General features: G+C 34.6%; 1 protein-coding gene across 1 annotated transcript; it reads right to left on the reverse strand.

The window, feature by feature from the left end:
* Nucleotides 1-22,560: 22,560 nt before the first annotated feature.
* Nucleotides 22,561-23,486, reverse strand: LOC5576271 (probable elastin-binding protein EbpS). The gene is made up of 2 exons (XM_001662507.2): nt 23,371-23,486; nt 22,561-23,310 (listed from the first exon to the last, which is right to left on the reverse strand). Exons 1-2 carry the CDS (start codon nt 23,419-23,421, stop codon nt 22,885-22,887), a joined length of 477 nt encoding a protein of 158 aa, XP_001662557.1. The 5' UTR covers nt 23,422-23,486; the 3' UTR covers nt 22,561-22,884.
* Between the last annotated feature and the right edge of the window lie 311 nt (nt 23,487-23,797).

Below are 23,797 nucleotides of genomic sequence, written 5' to 3' on the forward strand. Positions count from 1 at the left end.
GAACTGAATTTTATGAGTTAAAATGTATTCACAGTTTCGCCTTATAATCTGATTTAATAACACTTCTGTGCGGCAGAATTCCATGATATTCAGATCACTATTTTGAGACCATAAACGTCCTTAACAATTTTGCTAAAACATGATCCTCTAAAAACTACATGGCTACGTTGAAATTTTATTGGCTCAATATCTGGTTCAATTACACCCCTGTGCCACAAAATTCCGTTTCCTTCAGGCCACCATTAGTAAATCATAAACACTTGCACACGCTATGCCCGAACCAGCAGATTATAAAAATCAAATGTACATCAAATATTTTCATCATCTTCAAAAACATCAAAAGAACGATTAAAAAATTTAACCCAGAAAAAGTTCAATTACCCCACTGTACAGCCGCTCTACATATTTTTCGTCCCATCATTAGGTAGCTTTTATGGTCGTTTACAAATTTCTGAAACAATATTCTTAAAATAATTTATTGAATCTTTTTTATAATTTTACCTATTTATCAGATCCATTAACTCCACTGTGTTATTGAATTTCACATAAACATTTCCATAAACGTCTGCTTGTTGACTTTGCCGAAAGCATACTTTTAAAAGTACATCGTTGAAAGGTTTACATAATTTTATTTTACAATCAAATTGAATCATTCTAACATGTATCAAAGCTCAAGATTTTTCGCGCCGCCATCCGAAAGCACTGTGCCGGAAACATTCTTAAAAAAAACACAGAAATATCTAAATATTATTGCAAAGAATTCAGTCAAATTTATGTGGTGAAGACAAGCGCCATCTACGCTTTTACAAAGCACGACATTCTCAAAAGGTTTCACAGAAACATTAAATTAATTTTAACAAGTGTCGGATCAAATTACCCCACTGTGAGGCAGAATGTCGAATGTATTAAACAAATAGCAATACTAGATATACATTTTTTCTGAAACCTGAAAGCAACATTACCGATTTTATCAATAAAAATAAAAAATGCTTTTTGCGTAACGCGACACCACACAGTCACACTCTGATTCTTATCAATACATAGAAGGTTTGCCTAGAACAAACCCGGATTGTAAACATTATATCAGAGCAGATATAGGCGATTATAGAGTGATGTTTAAAAAAGTGCATTTCAGCAATGGTGTCGCGTTACGAAATGCAACTGCTTTTAGTTACCATATATACAGTGATATGTTTCAAAATGAATGTCACAACATCAAGTACATTTAATATGCAATATATAAAACCTGTTTAATTACATGGTCACAAGGCATATTTCCGAGAACAGGCCTAATTTGATAAAGAAAGTCGGTTCCTCGTGGTGTCGCGTTACGCTGGAATGTGTCTAATATCCTTTTTCTTGCTTGTCTTATAAAGACATACTTTTAAGACTGCATGTCATGTTAAAGCCTTCTTAAATCTCAACTGTCTGATGCATGTTATTGAAATGCAGTCTGCGTGTGGTTATCAATATCATTATGTCGATAATGATAATCATGTAGTGAATTATGAGTTAATAAGATCGCAAAAATAGAAATGGCAAATATTCCTCTCGTAGAATTGTCTGACTACCGTATATAGCATATATTACACGATAAAAGTTTCCATTTTTCAAACAATTATCACTTACCGTTTTCTGCATAAAAAACAACCGATCAACCACGAGAGGCTTTACCATAACAATTCATTCCAATTAAAATAAAGTAAGATAGTACATAACGGCACGAATTTGGTAAAATTAATTGCATCACAAAAACGAATCTTCCTATTTGTTTACTTTTTTGACAGCACGAAAGCTAGTGCTCAGTACATTGAGTTTAAGTCAAGGCTCCCAAAAACTTGTTTGTCTTAGTGCAGAAGAAATAATCTGATATAGGAATATTGAAGCTAGTGAAGGATTTTGCGCAAGCATCCTCAAAGTCAGAGGTGCCCATATTTTATAAAATCGCGGCGCCCTCAGCAAATACAGCGGCGTACCAGTATGAAAAATGCTGAAAGAGAAAATTTCTTAGTTTTGTTTGCTTTTGTATATAGGGTAGAAGCACTGGTTTTGGCCATACGCCAGTTGTAGCCATTGTGGATTATACACCGTTTTCAATAGAAAATCAGCATGAAACCTTTTGTGTTCAGCAGGTCACATTCACTTGATAGAGCTACATTAACTTACTCGTTCGAATTGATTTAAAAAGAAAGAAAAACAATTCATTTTCCTTATAATTTTAACTCCCATACACCTAATTTGGCCAGAGCTCCACATATAATCCGCAATAATAATTTAATTATTGCCCGATTTAACCACCGTTTTTCCTGTAAAAGACATTTTTTAAAGAATAATATGCTTCTCGTTTATTACCATGAATGTTTAGAATTTTTTGAAATTGAAAGCGCGAAGTTTGAAAATGGGATTTATAAAATTCAATAAATTTAATTTCAAATATTTAAAAGATAAATATAAAACCAGGCATGAAGAACGTAAACAAGCACGAAAGAGTGTTAGTCAAAAAAAATGTCTTTCGCAGTAAAATATTAGAATCTGAAAGAAATGCTTTTTGTTAAAACTTGAAAAGGTTTTGTAATATTTTTTTACTCATCATTCGGAAAATGTATGTTCAAATTCAATGAAAATGTTTTAAAATCCCAAATTATTATCCTCAACCTGTTTTACTTTTAAAAGCCTATTCATACGATAAAGGTTTTCAAACAAATCTCTAACAAAGCCGACATAAGCAACTGTGAGGCATACTTTGCTTAACCAGAAAAGAGCTTTGAAGGTCACATTTTCTCAAAAATCAATATTTGAATAACAATCAATGAGTATTTCCATGAACGAGGCTGCTCCGATATCATGATAAAATTTAAAAAAAAACTAATGTTGTTAGTTTGTTTTAATTGATTATTATGAGTTTGCAGACATAATGATGGTTTCAACATTAAAAAAATATGGTTTATAAACAACTTATTGGTTGATGTTTGTCCAATCATGAGCTCTTAACATTGGTTTTATTCCGTGTTTTAGAATATCGTAAAAGATTCAATACCGCTTAGTTGAGCTCAATTACACTATACAATTGCTCTTATGATTGTTTTATAGTTTACAACAAGGGTAGACCAGGGTAGATTCATACGATCCAAAAATAAGAAGTTTAGAAACGGATTTAAGGTATAGTCTCAACAACCTCCTGTAGTATGGGCCTTTTCGGACTTAAATCTATTCAATGATCCAAGGATTCACAGATCCACAGATATGTTCCTAAACATTCTTTGAAAATTCATCCCAAAGTTTCTTCAAGATTTTTTTCTATATTTATTACCCTAAAAGTTTTTTTTATATATATATATATTACCTTAAATATTTATTACCTTACTGAGGGAAGATTACTGGAAGAATCCCAGGAGCAAATAATGATGGAATGCAAAAATGAATGTTTTGGAAAATACATGATAGAATGACTGTGAGAATTCCTACAAAAGGAGATACTTAATAAAACTGTGAGTGAAATTTCTGGACGTGTCTTTGAGGAGTTCTCAGAGGTATCGAAAAATTATAAGAGACAGGATTTTAAGAGATATCCTTAAAAAAGATCAAGGCTAAATTGATTGAAGGACCCTAAGCAATTTCTGAAAGAATAACCTGAGAAATTACTGAAGAAATATGGGTAAATTGACCAAGGGATAACAGAAAACAATTATGAAAGTAGTTCAATAAAAAATATAAACGTTAATTAAAATTCAGTGTTAAATTTCGTAAGGGGCTCAAGACAGAACACATGAAGAATTTTTTAGAAATAAATTTAAAATACTTCTTGAGTTGCATTTTCTGTATATTTTTGTTAGAATGGGTAAAACAATACAGAAATCAATTTTTTCTAAGTATTTTTTAAGTTTCATCATGATTATGTCGAATAATTCTTTGAGTAGTCTTGAGTTTTTTTTCGGATGAATTAAAAAACGAACTACTGAATGAATTTTTCGGATAGTAGAAATTACAATACGACTATTGTTTAACTTTTTAAGTCAAAGATTTCTCAGTCTAACGGAAAATTGAAACGCTATACTTCTTTAGAATCCAACGCTTAGGCCTTTGGACTTGGACTTCTGAAAGACTGAAAATCTGTTAATATGAAATGAATTCATAGATGCATTCCTAAAAATGTACCTTAAATATTGATGAGGAGAAGGGTGTGGCTTATTGTTCAGGAGTCCTGAAAATCGAAAATTCGTGTGCTCTTCTGAATTTCAATCGTTTGAAAAGAGATACCAAGAATATGAACATTGAGTGACTTGAAGGTGAATTTTTAAGCTATAAAATATGACTTTCAGTTAAGGCTAAGTAGCCCGTCATTCGTTTTGGCAACAATGATGACTTTTCAGCTTGCATTACAAAGTGTTCAAACTCAGACTTGATAGTTTATATTGACTTGAAAAAGTATCACTGTACGCGCTAACATGCATAAAGTATGCTGATACTTTTTCAGCTGTGTCAGTGCAAAACCAACTGATTTTCTTTGATTCGAAATCGTGAGATGAATTAGCAACAATGACGCATACAAATTTCAATGACGGCCTACTTCGCCTTAAGTCTACATTACTTTGTCATTTTTCAACAATTTTTGAAATTTTTAGAAAACGATTTTCGAAATTAAATTTATGAAAAGTTTTGTTTTGTTGTTCCTTATTTTATTAATAACCTTATTTGACCATAAATGCATGATAACACAACCGATTCCATTTGTTTTACACGCTTTCAAAGTTTTGGTTGTCTTTCATAAAAGCATAAGGCATGTTTTTTAAGATGATTTAGTCCTATGGAATTGTATGTTTTTTATTTATAATTTCATGGTTTTGAGTAGCTTTTGTTGTACAGTGAAACCTCCATGAGTCGATATTGAAGGGACCATCGACTCATGGAAATATCGAGTCATGGAACAGCAATCCTTCGGAAAGCTGTTTGGAGGGACCATCATAGTAACCATGAACTTTTGTTTCTAGTATGGTTCCATGAGTCGATATCGAGTCATGGAACATCGACTCATGGAGGTTTCACTGTAGTAATTCAATCAATCAAAAAAAATCTTTTTATGAAACGAGTTTCTTTGAAGAACTTCCTTGACGAATTATGTGAAGAATTTTTCGATAGGATTAAATTAATCTAACTACGTAGTCAGAACCAGATATTACAATGTGAAGATCCGAGTGCCAAAGCCTTGTGATAAAAACATTTAAAAAATGAATATTTTCTAACAACAAACTGGAAATCAGCACTAAACTATTGAAAATTTTCCGAAGAAAAATCAAAAAAAGCGCTAAGAATCTAATGAATAGCAATAGCAATTCGTGTCAGAAAAAAAATATGTCACCATAATTTTTTTTTCTATCTTTATCATCTTTGAGCCCTTCTATTTTTGACAACTAAGCTCATTCTGTGAAAATTTGTGTATCTGTTTCAATATTTCGTTACGTTTGGAGATTTTTGAAATCACTTTGAATCATTCAAATCTTTTGATGTGATTCATGAATGTTGGTACCACGCCTTCGGTTAGGAGACTTAGGGGACGGTGGTGAGTTGATGAACCCTTCATTATTTCTGAAATCGGTTTTTCTTAATTAATAGTAATTCATGTCAAACATCACTTATGATTAGAGCTCACTTTGCCAGTGACATTTGTCTCAGGAACACGTGTGTGTAGTGTCCTGGTGATTGTTGGTGAAAAAAAAACGCAAGAAAAGTTTTTTTTTTCAGTTTTGTGTTTGTATTGAGCGTGTACTTTTAAGTCCAATTTCAGAATCGGTAATTGCAAAGCACCCTATCATTAGGTGCATGCAGAAAGACATTTTTTATTCATTATTTCATAGTGAGGAGTTGTTGACCATTTGTTACGTTGTATTGTAAACTATCAATAAAATTTGGAACAAAAATCCATCTTTGAAATTCTTCTTGGCGTACTCTCTACCAAATTTTGACTTATTTTTGACGCATTCTAAATATTGACATATGATATACAAGGTTTTCGGAAATCTTTTTGTATATTTATTTATCTATCTATGCGCTTGAGTTTGAGTTATGTTAAAAGACTAATATCTTAGATAAAGTTGTTCATTTGTTAAAAGGCACAAATTGCTTGTTTGGTTGGTTCCATATTGTGCCAGTAGGAGGAGCTAGTGAGCATTGAAATTAAAAACTTTTATATTTCAGGATGCAAATCAAATATCAGGCTGGTGTTTTCAGTTGAAACGATAGTTAAGCCAAGAGCAATGATTAACATACCTGATTAGTAAGGAAGAGTATCATTAGGTGGCATGTATGAGCATCAAATATTTCAAACCCATATGCTATAAAATTCTTAACTCAATCAAGCACCAGTCTTCGAGCTTTCGGAAAAGTTGTACTGTCGTTCGTCATTATCGACTCAAATCGAATTCATATGAGGTAACTCAATAAGCAGGAATTTCGAAAATATGGTGAAGCAAATGAATAACCACAAAAAAATGGTTTGCAAACGAGAGGCTACGAACCTTTTCGTCGACAATAGCTACAACTTAGTTATTGATATTTCGATTTTGAATTATTCAGCTCACTTGTTTCCCTCAGTTGCCAAAAATTGAACTTATCAAGCATGTACCGCAAGGCATATCAAACATCTTTACCGAAAATACCAACCTTTTTTCTAATTTGCATTGACAGGTAGGGTGCAGAGCTACTTGGGCACTTCCATGATTCACTTTGGCATGGGGGGATTTTATCGGTCGAATTGTCTGGAACTTTGCAATAAGAAGCGCTTTAATTCGACGCACATTATGGCCAAATATGAGGTTTGTAGCTTTCAAAAAACCCCACTGCCGAAGTGAATCAAAAGTGCCAAGAATAGGATCCGACTCCCTACAAAAGCTTCAAATATTTAATATTCACTAGCACCAATAGCTCGTTAGGTTCAGGACTATGTGGCAGAATATAGTAATAACACATAGTACTAAAACTAATGAACACTTTTGCTAAAAACATTGGCTTAATTGCTGTTTTGCATCGTGATATATGGTTTGGACATAGTTTATGCTCGCTAGCGCCTCCTTGTGGTAGAATGTTCCACATGTTAGACATGCAAAATATAGCCATTGATCTAACGCACAACTTTACCCAAAACAACAGCTTTCTATTGAAACCACATTGGCCAATATTTAAATTTCACTAGCGCCTCCTAGTCATGGAATACTGAACTAACTAAGCCAACAAAACTTACACACTCCTAAACCTAACGAACAACTTTGACGAAAACACCGACATTCTACCTGTTCCACGGAGAACAGACATTGAGGCTCGAACAAAATTCCATCAAAATCATGTGTAACGATTAGAATCAACCATCAGCGCCGCCAACGCAGACAGCCCGACATACAAACTCGTTTCGACGACAGCGCCGTGTAACAGGAGCACAACGACATACTTTGAAATGACCAGTACAATGCTTTACACACGCTGACAAAAAAAGATGAACGTCTGTTCTCTGTGCCTGTTCTACATTAAGAGATATATTAGTTTGAAATATTTGTAGCCCACTAGCACCACCTAGTTGTTGGATGTTGAACTATGCTAATACGTAGTGTACAACCTTTAGACTAACTAGCAACTTTGCCGAAGACATCAATGTCCCAGATCATCAGAATTTGGAACCATCCTAAGATCTAAATACAGAACGTCATTGTCTATTAGGGTAATCAGAAAACCATGTTTATTTACGCTAGCGCCATCATATGGTGGAATTTCCTACCAACCAATATGTTATATAATAGAGATGGTCGGGTTTCACATTTTACAGATTCGTTCCCAAATCTGAACCCGACCCGAAACTTGAAAAAATGTAAGAAAACACCAAATAAAACCCGACCTGTTTCTGATTAATAAGGAAGCATTCTTGTTGTTGCTCTTCATACAATAGGGGAAAAACCACGTTTGAAATCTAGAACTGACGTAACATTTAGCTCGGAAGCCTTGAGGTTTTTCAGTGAGGTGAATATCGTTATGATATGATGTCAAATCTGACACCTGAGGATTTTTTTTGAATGGGTTACAATCATTAACCCCTCTACCGGCAGCTTTATTTTTAACTCAAGAAAAAAAAATCAAACCGCGATAATTTTTTATTGTTTCTCGGTATTTTTGCACCATGTTTTCACAAGTTCTCAAAAAACTCTCCTAGTTTGAGAATCCGTGTCGATATTGATGATTGGTGATCTGGTTTTAAAGATATTCCAATGTTCCTTGGGGGACAGACATTTTCCATATAAAATGTCTTAGGCGGCCATTTTACGTCAATTAATCGAAAAAATAAAATGTGGGCTATGCAATGCCATGTAATAAGGAGCTACTCTGAAAAAATCATACAAATTGGTTGAGTATTCTTAGAGAAATATGAAAATTACGATATGCGGTTTTGTGAAGTTTTCAAGATCTTTATTTGGCCAGCGTGGTACCAGCAACATAATTGCTCATAACTCAAAGACGGCTGCACCAAATTGCTTTATATTTTCACAACAAACTCTCATTAATGTATTGTTCCAAATAGTGAATATCCGAATACGATAAAAAATCTATAGCCTGAGATATATGCATGGGTTATGGTTACGCGTCGGTCCACCAAGGAATTTCGGAATATCTCTGAATTCAGATGTCCAATGATCAATATTGACACAGATTCTAAAACTAGAAGAGTTTTTTGACAACTTATGAAAAAATGGTGCAAAAATACCGAGAAATAAAAAAGTTATCACGATTCGAATTTTTTTCTTGTGGTGAAAAATGAAGCTGCCGGTAGAGGGGTAATGGATATATTTTCGGTAATGCAATGAAAATTCTCAGAGATATTTGTTTTGCTCACGTTCTTTGCATGATGTATATTTTACTACCAACAGCTGTTCATTTTACCCACATAGTGCAGCTAAAATGAACATATGCATCGTATTTTGATAGCGATAAAAACATGTTAAAATTAAGTGGATATGTGGAAGATCTCTTGCAAGATCTATGGCAGACTTTCGATAAAAACCTTCAAAACATTTTGGGAAAAATAATTTCTTCAAATCTGATTGTTTCTGAAATCTGTCATGATGAAATTGTTTTATATTTAGGAGTGTTGGTGAAAATCTCTTGAAAATTTGAACACTTTACTGATTCCCGTGGACATATTTCATTCTAATTGACTGGGGGATGGAGAGTTGAGGTAAACGATCCCCCAATGCCCCTTCTGGCTACGATTATGTTAGCAACGAAGCAAAAGTGTCCCTAGCGCTTCGAATACTATCGAACCTGGTTGATATATTTATCGGATGTTCGATTTTTCTCTCTGACGATTCAGGAATAATAACTCTTCGGCTTTCTGGTGGTGGAAATCCGGATCCAATCGAAATTCGATTATCGCCGAGCACCATAAATGGACACCTGATTGAGGACATTGTTGGACACACTTTTCCACCTTCGCCCGTGATCCACTTGAATGCCATTATGCTAATTTAATTTGAATCAACTCGACATTTTGTGAGCTAGCTTTCGGGACGGAACTCGGCAACCCTAAAATAACGCTGTCGATAACTCAGCGATGGGTTTATTTATGGCAGTCATCAATTGTAGCCTTTATTCGGAAAATTGAAATCGGGAATAATTTGTTCGAAATTTGTGATTCGAATGGGACCAACATAAATCGCTCCAGCGAATGGAAATGATTCACACTTCTGATCACATATTAGTTGATGACGCATAAACACTCCCAATTAGAGTATCAAAAGGATACGACCAATAAATCGTCGGAAGTTAAGCTAATCAACACTGTTTCAGAGATGCCCATTTTTATCACCAGACCGAGATGAAGAAATTCCAAAGTCTAGAAATCCAACCACAAGCATAACCTTTGATCCTATCATCGGTCGATCTTTTAACACTCCAATACGACGTGTAAAACACAATCTTCATCTCGCCGAAAATCGTCGATAAAATTCAATTCATAGACGGAGCGCGTCCAAGATAAGAGATCTATACCCAGGGCGGTTTGGATATTATTGATTTTTTACGACCATGAATGCCAGATTGGGGAAGAGTGCTGCAGAAAGTGACAACCATTTGAAGGTTGCCAAACAATCCAACCCGAGAGAGCGACAGAATGATCTCCGGAGATATTCAAGCCCGAGAGGAAACGATGATGATGATGCGGCAGAGATCTTTCCGGACACGAGAATATTTCCATTGTTATTGAGCGCGCAGGTTATTCTCATGAATAATATATGTTTATGGTAATTAGGCGTAAGTTTTGATTAAATTTATTCGATTGTTAAACAAATTGATTATATCTAATGGGTGGATTTTTGCTTTCACAACTTGGCTACGGGACGATACATGACACCCAATGGCAACTGAGAAATTGATGTTATCTTTTTATTCTAACTGGTATTGCATCATAGATGCAACAGAGCCGCCTGCTCTTGTGAATATTTCGTACATCACAAATAACACTTAAAGTGATTTTTGAATGATATGTTTGTATCTTGGATTAGTTCTAGATACGTAATTTCATTATATACTTCGAGAATAAGTGGAAAATCCCATCCCTTAGTCATTTGGATCGAAGTGCAATTCTTATCAGTTCGGATCAATCACGGAGTAGCAACCATTGACATGTTCAGTCAGTATATGCTATGCTATACATTAGTTCTAGATACGTATTTTCATTATTGTGACAACATGTGTACTTGAAGGTTTTATACAAAGAGCTTTTGGTTAATGTATTTAATGAGTTTAGGTAACATTAGGAAAAAGCTTACCTGTTTTCAAGTTTGAAGAAATAGTTTCCCCTTTTTTTGCAAAGCCTTATTCTTTTATTTGTATGGTTTCAAATATTACATTCATTTGTTATATATAAATGTTCTGTATAAGACAACACTATCATCCTTATCTGTTTACCTAAATTGAGCTTTTGTTAACAGTTTGTCAACAACATATTACCTTTCATTTGCCGTTTCCTTAATTTTTACATCTTTTGATTTCACCTGTATCTAAGAGAAAAAACGCTCCAATCAACTTATCCTAACTTCAACTAAATACATATCGCATTAATCGCGACAATAGAAGATTGCAACAAATTTTGTCTAAAATATTAATTATTTTTTTTGACATTTTTTCCAGTATTTCTTCATTGGATAATTTATGTTATTTATTAATATTTTACCAGTGAGAGAGCTCAAAAATCGTTTTCAAATTTTTATTTTGAATCCTATGAAGAGCTTTCTTCCTAGTAGCTTGTCCATATTAGTACAGCATACAACATGGCTGGCCTGAAAAATTGTTTGTAGATCAAAAGCTTGTCCTTAAGAAAACGTTTTGATTTTCTTTAAATAAGTGCATAAAGTCACATAAGGGTGATTCAAATTTTAAAAATGTTTTAAAATCTAATCTCCCATATGCTCATTACTATCCTTACCATAAAAACAGTGTTCTGTGAAATTTTCAGCTTTCTAGGTTTTAAAGGTTGGCCCAAAGACAATGTAGGTTAATATGGACATTACTATGGAAAAATTTTGAGAATTGTTCCAAACACGGTAGTACTGTAATGTAAGTACAATCTTATCATCCCATAGTGAAAACTCATTCTTCAAACCTTAATGAACGATATTGCTGAAGAAACGCATCCTTTTTGAGCTAATTTTGTTTGGGATTTTTGTACATGTTTGCAGGGCTATAATCCCATATTAAGCTAAATAACAGCAAACAAACTTATGAATATCTCTTCTGTTTTCCGTCGGATTGAATTTCTCTTTTGAGCAAATTACATTATTAGGGTTTGAAGAATTTTTTTTTTTTTTATCTTTATTATAGTGGCTTTTCGCCCTGGGCGAGTTCGCCACTCAATCTCGTTCATATATGCGTAACAATGTTTTAAACACCATTTATCAGTATTTTCTTGTACATCAACATTATCATGTCTATTTAGATTCTCCCTTCATTCGTGGAGCCAGTTTTCGTGTCCGAAGGAAGATGTTAGTTTTATATTGCTTCATACATTCCCGCGTCTTTAAGGAAACTTAGGATCGCAGTTTCACTATTACGTTCGTTCTGTAATGCCATTCTAATACTTGATATGCCATACTGCTGCCTCAGATGTTCCGTTGACGGACAGCTACAGATAAAATGTTCCACGGTGTTGTGGACTCTACATATATCACACTGCTTCCGGAAACCTACTCCACCGTTAAAGTTGTGTGAAATTCTTGTGTGCCCAGTTCTGAGTCGCGAGAGAACTCGTTGGTCCCTACGGTTTGGTAGGTCCTTCCAAGTGCCAACGTATTTCTTGATTTTCCCGGTGAAATTCGTTCTGTCTTGCTGCCATACGGTAGCCCAGGCATCTGTTGTTGGTTTGAAGAATGAGTTTTTACTATGGGATAATAAGTTGGTACTTACATAACAGTACAAGCGTGTTTGGAACATATCTTAAAATTTCTCCATTGTAATTTCCATATAAACCTACATTGTCTTTGAGCCACCTTTAAATCGCCACATAGAAAGCTAAAAATTTCACAGGACACTTTTTTTATGGTAAGGATGGTAAGGAATACAAAGGAGATTGGATTCACAAACATTTTTAAATTTTTATCCGCCCTAATATTACATATTTCTTACATTTTATGTTGAGTTTTGGAAGCATTAGGAGAAATCTTCCATGTTTGAAGATATGAAGAAAACATATCCAAATTCTTTTGCAATCTACTACAGATGACGCGCAGAGTCCTTTGGCGGAGAGGCCATTCATCCGCAAACAAAGATTTTTGACATCCCTGAGGTTAATACCTTACAAGAAGTCTTTCATACTTGGAGGTCTGATAATTAACATGAAGTGTTAAGATTTGACAGAGAACTTTGGATTATTCTAACAATGTATTTTGTAAAATTAGAGTTTATTCTCATTTTACAATAAAGCCTTCATGCCAAATACTGCGTGGTTGAATGTCCATGGCGGAGTTCGAACAGTTCTTAGGCAAAAATTGAATTTTCCCTGATGTGAACCATCATTCTGTTCAAAATGACCTTTTCAAAACGTTTACTGATGGAGAAAAGCAAGCTGATTAGACTCTAGCTATCGCAACTTTCAAAAACGTTCTCTTGATTGAGAATGTTTTCGAAATCTTGAGTAACTTGAATTTCAATTGGACTAGTGAGTCCTTAATTTAAATTTTGCTCGCTTCAAAACCGCATACTAAAGTTTTTGAATTTTTTCTTAATTAATTAGTAATAATTTGTATTCCTCTTTCAATGCCGGATTTGGCTCCTGAGTTTTTTTTTTTCAAAATTTGAGATTATATCCAAGAGCCAAGGTCCAATTGAAAAATGTTATTCTCAAAAAGTTTGTTTCCTAATTGAGTAAAACGTTTTTTTTTCGTGTATATTTTAAGGCGAAGAAAGCCGTCGTTGAGGATTGTTGATGATTGTTGCTAAATCATGTCACAATATTGAATTGATGAAAATCCGTTGGTATTGCACTGACGCATCTGAAAAAGTATCAGCATTTTTTCCATATGTCAGTGCATATAGTGATACCCTTTTCGGATTAATATGAACTTTGAGGACTTAATTTTCTTACTTTGAAATTGCGAGTTGCAATATCAACATGGCTGCCAAGACGAATTACCGGCTATTTAACCTTAAAGCAAGATCGCGAATGCGTTGAAATTTCCTTCCACTTACGTTTTTATTTATTTATTATCGTCAATCAAAGTAATCATGGACACGAGTTTTACGTCACATGTTAAAATTTCATATGGAGTTAGTGAAAATTTCAAAAGCATTGTCAATATCAATTTTTATTTACAAAGAAATGTAAATAGTTATTGCATGTGATGCTGAAAAAACCAGTTTTGCTACGAGTTGCATACAATATTTTTTTGCGATTACAAAAAATGCCTATATGGTTGGATTATTTCTTGGAGAACAAACACATTTCAAGAAAATCCATGCAAAAACTTAGCATTTCTCAATAAGATAGGCTGTAAAATGACTGCCACGAATTTTCACACTTCCATTGCCGATTCGATTTTCAAAACCAGACCAGGAACAATACTATTTTCTACCATATTGGAATTCATTCATGTACTGAATTGCATAAACGTACGTATACACGAACAACCCCCTTCATTTCTGATAATGAACTCACAAATTCTACAACCTCTTCTACGCTATTTCAACTCAGAATCTCTCGCAGTCAATACATCCGAAACTACGAACTGAATCCGGCACAATTTGGTTCGTCAAACGGATATACAATGAAAATCTATTTGACTGAGTAATTGAGAAATTCATAGCAATTTAATAAATGACGTATGAATGCAAGCCGATGCCATTTTGATAATTCCCAAATCCGTAATATCAGTGAAAAGTAATACTTTCCGATACAGTTATTAGTGCTGAAAAGTCGCACTTTTCTGTACTGTTCCTTCTGGTAGGAAAAGTAGGCCGTAATGTTGTCTATTCTAACGACAAAAAGTAGGCTAATATGTAACGGAATTGCAAAAATTCAAGATTACTATCGATACACCGTGCGGGATCGAAATCCACACACCTAAGATATTAATCTTAATCCGTCCACTTCAAACAGCCTAATATTTGTATGGAGTGCACGGATTTTGAGCCTGTACGGATTTCGGTTCTCTACTGTACAGTATTGAACGTATAAAATGCACCAAAGCCGTTTTCAGATACCAAATGGTTAACTTCAGAGAGCTATATCTCCGCCGTCTCTCAACCGATTCATTTCATTTTTTCTGTGACAAATTACAAATAACCTCCATTTTTGACAACAGTAGAAAAAGTTGTGTGAACACCTTTGTTAAAAAAGTTACAAAATTTTCCCAAAAAATAAAATGCATCATGACAAAAAGTCATGTCATGTCATTTTGTTAAAAAAAATAGGTTCGTTGTAGATTTTGCCTGAGAAATTCCGGTTAGAAAAACGTTGCATGACATGAGCCTCAAAAATTCGTTTGCAAGAAGACTTATGGTTGCTCCCGCAAATTACGCATCCAATATTTTAGGTATCCTCCTTCACAGGACAGTCGTCTTTAGCATGAGAAGAATTTCCGCATATCATGCATTTAGCATCCATTCGGCAATGTTTTGTACCATGACCCCACTTTTGGCACCAACGGCACTGAGTGGGGTTCTGGAAACTTCAGGTTTCCATGTTACACGGACATCGAACATAAATCTTGCTTCTTTTAAAGTTTCAATATTATTTAGATCACTTTTGTCAAAGTGATCTTGATAATGTTCTTGAGAAAAACCCTTTCCGACGAATGACAAACAACGGACTAGCATGCAACGCCTTGTGGCACAGTCGAAATACGTTCCTGACGAAAAGTTTTCCGGACTGAAGCGGGAATCGAACCCACACTCCTTGACTCGATGCGACTGAATGTTTGGTGACACTATAGTGTTATAACCGCACTGCCACGAATAGCGTTGGGCGATTTTGAATCGATGTTCCGAAAATCGATTTTTCCTTTCCGATTAATCGTTTTTTTGAATCGATGTTTGGAGCACCTAGAATCGGGTGAATCGATTCTCTCCATTCGATTTTTTTATTTGATTCATTTTGTTGGAATCGTTAAATATTTCTTAATAAGTTTGTGAAAAAAAAAAAAACATTTAGAACTAATCTTGAAGTAGTAAATCTGTTCGATTGATTTTCGAAACTGATGTGATAGAAAAATGTTCAAATCGAATGCAAATGCATTTGGTCTCATTTAAAGCTTCATAAATGTTAATTTTCATCCGATTCGAATCGATTCGAAAACATCGATTCAAAGGATTCGATTAAATCGGTGAATCGATTCAGCAACTCAAATGTGAATCGATTCAGTAACATCGATGTTCTGGGCAAATTTGCCCAACGCTAGTCACGAAGCCCACACTCTTGTAAGACCTTTAAAGACGACCTTGAGCGAACGTTCAGTTTTTTCTTCGTAAGTAAAAAAATGTGGTTCTTCTCTTCAAGACGTTTTAGAAAAAAATCGCGATCTCTAAGAGTTTTCGACAAAACGCAACAGGAGTTCAAGATCTCCTGCCTAAATCCTCCAAATTCGGAACAACTGACCACGATAGGCAGGCGGCACTCTTTGTTTTCTCACTTGAATCAAAGAACCTGGGCTAGAGGTTGCGTCGATTCAGTGTTCGGAAAATTTGTCTAAAGCATCGAGCTGATTACCATTTTGACTCATATTCCGAACACTTAAGGCCAGCAGTGACTTCAAATGCATCTGATAACCACAAAATAGCTGAAATTTGTGAAAAATTTAATTTCTTTACGAAGTCTAACTGCTAGCTGTTGGGTTTGGTAATAAAATTGTTATTTTAAACATGTTTAGTATTGTTTTTACCTAAAAGTATGAAACAACATTTTGATTCAAATGCCGAGCACTGTGTTCATTTTGTCTCATATTCCGAACACCTTGATTCAAATTCCGATCAGCACGAATAAATCGTACTTGAATGAATAATTTCGTAAATAAAATCATCTGAGCTAGCTCTACTGGTCTTAAACTAGAGAATCATCACTACTCCTGAGGTTTAAAATAGACTGGAAGATGTTAAAATTAAATTGCAATTGACTGCCATTTTCTGGTAATTTGATGACATATTTCAGCGAAACATTTCAACCAAATCGCCGAGTCTGTTCGGAATTTGAGACAAAACGGTACTGATTTTTCGGAATGAAGTTGTGATTTCAGAGATTCACCCTTCCTTTTGTTAGTGGATACAACCATGTTCAATAAATAAACGAAAGAAAATGTGACCTTCTAAGAGTTTTTTTCCCAAGACGGTGGCCAAGAAGGATTACCACCGCAAGCTCACTAACGGTTCAAACGGAAAATTAAAGGCACGGGTGCAAGCAAGGATGGAAAAGGGATCAATCGTTAAAAGTACTAGAAAGTACTGTTTTTGTAGTACTGAGAAGAACTGTTTTATTGCTTTAGTAAGTTTTTGAAACTTCCCAGAACAGAGAGAATTTGCATATACACAGTACGAGATGATATGTATGCGGACTGCGTCGACTTTCATAATATCGATTTTTCAAACGTTTGTTTTTAGTGATGACGAAAAGAGAAAGGTTGATTACATTACTATTATTCAGTTTTTGTAATTGTTTTCTTTTTACATTTATAAGACAGTTCGAGAACATAGGGGAAATACCATATTCTCGGCAGTCTAAGCCAATGCTACGCTTCTTTTGTAATTTTCTCGGACAACAGCAGACAAATTATGTGTTTGCCTGTTTACATTGATGCGCTGCTCAATTCTCTATCGATTCACACCGTCAGTCTTGTGAAAAATTCGAAACGTTTTTACAACGCTTTGAATATTTCTTGTCAGTGTGACTATTGTCGTCAGCCTCATTCTCTTCGGCAGCTTTCCCGTAAGAACTGCAGGCGAATCTGTTCGGCAGCTCCAAATCAGTCGCATTTTGAGGTGTGTTGATTTGAATTGATGCCATCGCTGGCGAAATTGTTTATTCAGTCTTGAAAATCTCGTTAGCGGGAAGCTGACAAGGAGCATCTGGATGTTTTCATTGGTGTGTTTTGATTGAAAAACACTGTGTTATCATAAGTATGAAACGAACTCACTGGTTGGCCATTTATTTTCGGCATAACACAAATATCGCAAATCAGAAATAATTCTTCGAATCAACGTATCCTGTATATGGAGCAAAAGTAAGGTAACGTGCGGAATAAGAATCATGGAAACGGCGTGTATTTTACGGCGAAAAGTAGTTTTTTATCCACCAATTGATAGTTAAGTATTTCAAAATCATAATAAAACCACAGAGAACAGACATGAAGGCTCGAACAAAATTCCATCAAAATCATGTGTTAAGGTTAGAGTCAATCATCAGCGCCGCCAACGCAGACAGCGTGACATATAAACTCGTTTCGACCACACGATGGCGCTAATAAACGTCAACATACATTAGCACACAAAGCAACGCTAGCGACAAGTGGAAATTTTTGATGGTGACACTAGCGCCAAAGTGTAAAAAGCGGCAAAATAAAAGCTCCTATATTCTGATGACAGCGCCGCGTAACAGGAGCATAACGACATACTTTAAAATGTCCCGTACAAATCTTTACACATGCTGACGGTTAAAGACGAACGTCTGTTCTCTGTGTAAAACTGATGTTTCATATAAAATGATTTAATTTAAAAGCTTTTGGATAAGTTTAGCTTTGCTTGGGCCTTAATCGTCTGTAATATGAATCAAAACAGTATATAGAGAGTGTTAATATTTATTTTGGATTTTCTTGGAGAAGGTCTTCCAGAAATTCTTGGATAAATAATTCAACCTTCCTTAGCCCCTAACAAAATGTTACATATTAGAACTTACGTTCGTTTTTTACCAAAAAATAAAAACAGATCGCAAAAACAGAGTGTAGGTAGACCAATTTCAGTTGAGCTTAAATGAAAGGCACTTTTTTTTTGTTTTAGAAAATTTCCAGGGCATACAAATTTGGTTATTGTGGCTACCGGGAACCTGCTACATTGTAGCAAGCTACATTAGAAACTCCAATTTTGACAATCAGAAATCACGTAACTAATCGAATAATTCGAATTGTCCATATATGGTAGAAAAGGTGTTCTCGTGAGTGTTACAAGCAGAGGTATTCAATAAGTTTCCATTGAAGTTTTGACAATTTTGGTCCAGTATGGTCCATGCTGAGCCGGTTCCTAAGTTCCCAAAAAGTGGCCAATCTGGAAAATTCGTTAACATTCCATGGATGTATGTCTCAGATCTAAATCAATGGCATCTAAACCTGTATGATTTTTGATGTTTTGATATATTTTTCCAACGGAAAACACGTATTATAGGATCATTAATCACATATTAAAAAAAATGCGACGGTTAAGACTTTATGATTTCAAATACCTGTGACTCTTATATAACTATAACCACATAGAACATACGTTCATCTTTAACCGTCAGCATGTGTAAAGATTTGTACGAGACATTTTAAAGTTATGCTCCTGTTACGCGACGCTGTCATCAGAATATAGGAGCTTTAATGTTGCCGCTTTTTACACTTTGGCGCTAGTGTCACCATCAAAAATCCACTTGTCGCTAGCATTGCTTTGTGTGCCAATGTATGTTGACGTTTACTAGCGCCGTGTGGTCGAAACAAGTTTATATGTCGCGCTGTCTACGTTGGCGGCGCTGATGATTGACTCTTTGATGGAATTGACCTTTACACATGATTTTGATGGAATTTTGTTCGAGCCTCCATGTCTGTTCTCTGTGCTATAACTCAGACATCTTCTTGGTTTTATGAGCATTGGACCAATCGCACTCAATACTAAGTAAATGATCACTCTGATTAAATAACACTGCGGAACACGTTTTTGTCTCCAGCATCAAAATATCTCTGTTTACTTAATTAAGGGTTGCTGAATCCATTGCCGTTTACAGAAATATCATAGCACGTCTAGTTTTTGAGATACTGGTTGTTAAAAATGCAAAAATTAACTATTTCAGCCAACTTGCATGCAAGTTTGCCAGCTTGTAAGGCAATTTATTTGCTTAATTTGCCACAGAATTCAAACTTTATGTGTATAATAATACTTATCATCAAAGTTTATAATACTTTTGATGCGAAAAAGTTATTTTTCGATTGTTTAGAAAAGTATTGTATTTTGCCATATAAGACAAACGAAGAATTTTGTATGGAGACAGCAAGCATGTTGAAAAATTCGGTTTAATTTAAATTTAATCGTGAAATTTCAACCAAAATACATCTAAAACGAAAGTTTAAGTCCTCATTTGCATGCTTGGTGGATAAGATCACAAGAAATTTCGATAAAGTATACCTCAAATTTAAGGCAAACATCACTAAAACAAATGTTTTATACAGCTTTGGCGACCTGTAGCTAAAAATTGTGACGTGCTGGGGAATTTCTTAGAACGGCATCAGATTCAGCAACCCCAAATCTACTAGAGACACATAATTTGATCCTTGAGACACGCAAAAATGTCATTTTTGTTGCGCTACATTGCGTATTGTGGGACATTTCTGTTTTAGTACCAAAGCTAGGTATGCGACGACTCAATCTCTATCATAGAGACTCTATGATCTAAAACACCTGTAACTCTTCAAGTTCAATTATGGATAAATGACCACTTACTTTGTTTTTTTTTTTTGACTATCGAAATAATCCAGAAACGTGAACCAAAGAAACCCGAATTGTGAGACATTTCAGCTTCTGTGCCAAAAACTAAATATTCAAAGCACAATCTTCCTGGTTTTGAGCTTGTGACCCATACTACAAAAAAGGAATGGTATACCAAGAACCCTCATGTCCTTCGAGGAGACTTAATTAACCCAGGAATGTCATGTAGAGAAAACCGTATTGGGATATTTCTGTTCTGATACCAAAATTAGGCATCCGACAGCTTAATGTTTATGCTTTTAAATAACAGTGACTCATCTAGATACGTTATATATTAACAACAGAAATCTTTATTAAGGATGAAGAAATTTTAAGACGATCATTGGATGGTTGATCGGGCACGATCAATGCGTACTGTATTCTGTTTAGTATTGCCAACGTATAATAATAAGAACTTTAAGGAATAATTGTTCAGGTTTCATTTTCCCCAATTTTTTCAATAAGGTACAGTGGGGGAAGTGTATCAGTGGGGTAAGTGGATCATTCGTCAAAATTAAGCATAAATACTTGAATATGTCGAATGTTTTTGCACCATTGCTTCGTTTTAGGTTATTTTCTTACGCCTACACTGATACTATTGCAAAGCTGGCACTACACGTACACTAACACAAGCAAACTTGTTAGCTGCAAAAATTAATTAATTTGAAAGTTGTTTTCCATCAATCAAAAATCCATTGTATCTCTGCCTAAAATCGAATACTATTATTTTTTTCGACGCATGGTGAGCATTTCAGTTCTAATTAAATGAATGACAATGAAAAATATGTGATTTTTATAAATAAATACAAATATATTGTACATGGTGCACTTACCCCTACTTTTTAATGGGGTGGGGTAAGTGGATCAAGTATTATTGACAGATTGCTTACGAGAATTTTATTGAGTTTCAATATACGCAAATGTTGTTTTCCTTTATTTTTTCATTCCTAGCTTAAAGTTGTCAAATTGACCTTAGAAAATTTGAATTAATCCTCCTAAAAGTTTTTTCAACCTTTCTGGTATAAAAAAACTATATAAAAATAATAATTTCAAATTCACACGAAAATGTTCGTGGTTTATCAAAGCTGAGTTGCAAAAGAGCAAAATATACTAATTTTAATTGAAAGCATAGTATCGTATCTTATTTGACCATATCAATTGTTCTAGACAGATGTTACAAATATATGCATAAATAGAATAGAAGGATTTCAGTTTTTTATTCAAAAGTAAATGCAACTAATATTTTTTAACTCCGAAAGTTGTTCGAAAACATTGTTACGAATAATCCTACAATACTTCTGTATAACTTATGTGTATAAATGGACGACGATTTCGTCCAAATTATTCCACTCACAATGTTTTTTTTGTTCTAATTAGTGTGAATTAGTGTATACATATTTTTCATTATATTTTGATTAAATAAAGATACTTTTTAATTTCAAAGCATTGAAATGTAACATTACTAGCACTAGTAGCAAGAACGGGAGTAACATCATTCTTACTATACGTAATTACACCACATTTCTTTTGAGAACAGATTTTTTTTATTGGTGATCCACTTACCCCACCATGGTGGGGCAAGTGGATCATTTGGCGCAAATTTTTAAGTCTCTCATACTCAATACATAACAATCAGAAAAATTGAAATGAATAACGATTTGAAGTATATTAGTCCCTCATTTGTTATCCACAGAAAAAAATTTGAATTACTTTGTTCACGTAAGCTGTGCATAACAATGAAGTTGACTATTGATTTTTCTGTATCCACTTACCCCACGGTACCTTAATTATTATTCATGATCTGGAAGACTACACACTTAGATGCGTTATAATTATCCGCTACAAACGAATTATTTATATTTTTTATTTTAAAAGAACAAATTTATTGAAATATTCAATTTAAAATAAATAATTTACTAGCACTGTCCTTTATGCTTCACTGGGTCTTTTTTGCATATTCAAGAACTTTTTCCAATTCAAAGATCATTGGAACTAAAACAAGTGCCATATTTTCTTGTTGAAGGGAAGAACTAGATCCACAGCACCTACAAAACCTGGTGAAAAGCATGCCGAATCGCCTTCAGCAAGTCTTTAAGACCAAAGGAGGACACATTAACTATTAAATTGCTTTTTTTATTTTTCTTTAATTCATCTTTCCTGGGGTCAAGAAGGAAGAGGGCACTTTTTTTGTCACTGTTTTTTTTTCAATGCAGATTGATTTTCTTTTTCTTTGAGTAAAACTATTTTTTTTTATCAAAATTTCGTGAGTGCTACTTCGAAAAAATATCAAAAAAGACTTAAGTGTGTTAACTCTAATTTGAACCAAATCAATGAGAGAAATTCGAAAACTGGTAAGGTGGGCACTTTATTTTGCCTATCAGTGTAATTGTTCAGGTTTCCTTTTCACCTATTTTTTTCAATAATTATTATTCATATTTATTATAATAAACCACTACAATTTTTTTTATAAAAAAACAAACAACTTAATTTTATTATTCAATTCAAAATAAAAACTTTGTTGACAATGTCATTTATGCTTCACTGGGTCTCTTTTTTGCATATTCTAGAACTTTTTCCAATTAAAAGATCATTGGAGAAAAACAAGTGTCATATTTTCATGTTGAAAGTGTAGTTGATTCCAAACGAGAACTTTAATGTTTACCTTCATTTAGAATTCCCAGTAGAATTTGAATTACTGGAAGTTGAGTTTGAATTATCGGAAGATGAGTTTGAATTATTGGAAGATGAGTCTGAATTTCCGGAATTTGAATCAGAACTGTTGGATGTTGAGTTCGAGTTACTGGAAGTCGAATTGGACCCACCGGAAGATGAGTTCGGACTTTCGGCAGTTGAATTTGAACTGCTAGAGGTCGAATTTCCGGCAGTGGAAGTCGTGTTCGACAGTCCAAGTTGCTTGGCAATATCATCCACAATCTTTTGCTGTAGCCGTTGTCTGAGCGTTGCCCTTGGATTGGTATCATTCTGGGATGGGGGCTCTATTCCCTGGTCCTTTGCGATTTTCTGAAGAGTCAATGCTTGTATCTGTTTGCGGAAAGCTCCATTCCTTGCTTTGGCATTGTTCCATTGAACCTAATATAATGGAAAAGAAAACGTTACAATCATTGTGAGAACTAAAGCTTAGCTACTTACCAGAGCAAGACAGATGACAAGTCCCAGAAAAAACGTTTTTGATGAAACCATGTTATCAATTTCCAGATTATTCACTACATGCAGTTTTCTTCCCAACTAGGCATTTTATACCATCCAGTCAAATTATCAAATTAACAAGTCAAATCAATCGAAATAAATTAGTCAATGAGTGGCTGTAGACAGGTGTCTTAATTATCTCAAGCTCAAACACTGATCCACGTGAGCCCGATGACACGTAAAGCGCAAACGAAAGCGTTCGCTTTCTCAGTTGTGTGGACTTTGAAAATATTGACAATTAGGCAGTAGTAATACCACAGTTTAATAAGCAAACCGTGTGTCCCCTTCGGGCTTCTCCCGGTTAACATAACCACGAGATCGTGGAGCACATTCGAACTGAACAAACATCCAATCTCTCGGGCATTTCTCT

The sequence above is a fragment of the Aedes aegypti genome, chromosome 3 (assembly GCF_002204515.2).
Source record: "Aedes aegypti strain LVP_AGWG chromosome 3, AaegL5.0 Primary Assembly, whole genome shotgun sequence".
NCBI lineage: Eukaryota > Metazoa > Arthropoda > Insecta > Diptera > Culicidae > Aedes > Aedes aegypti.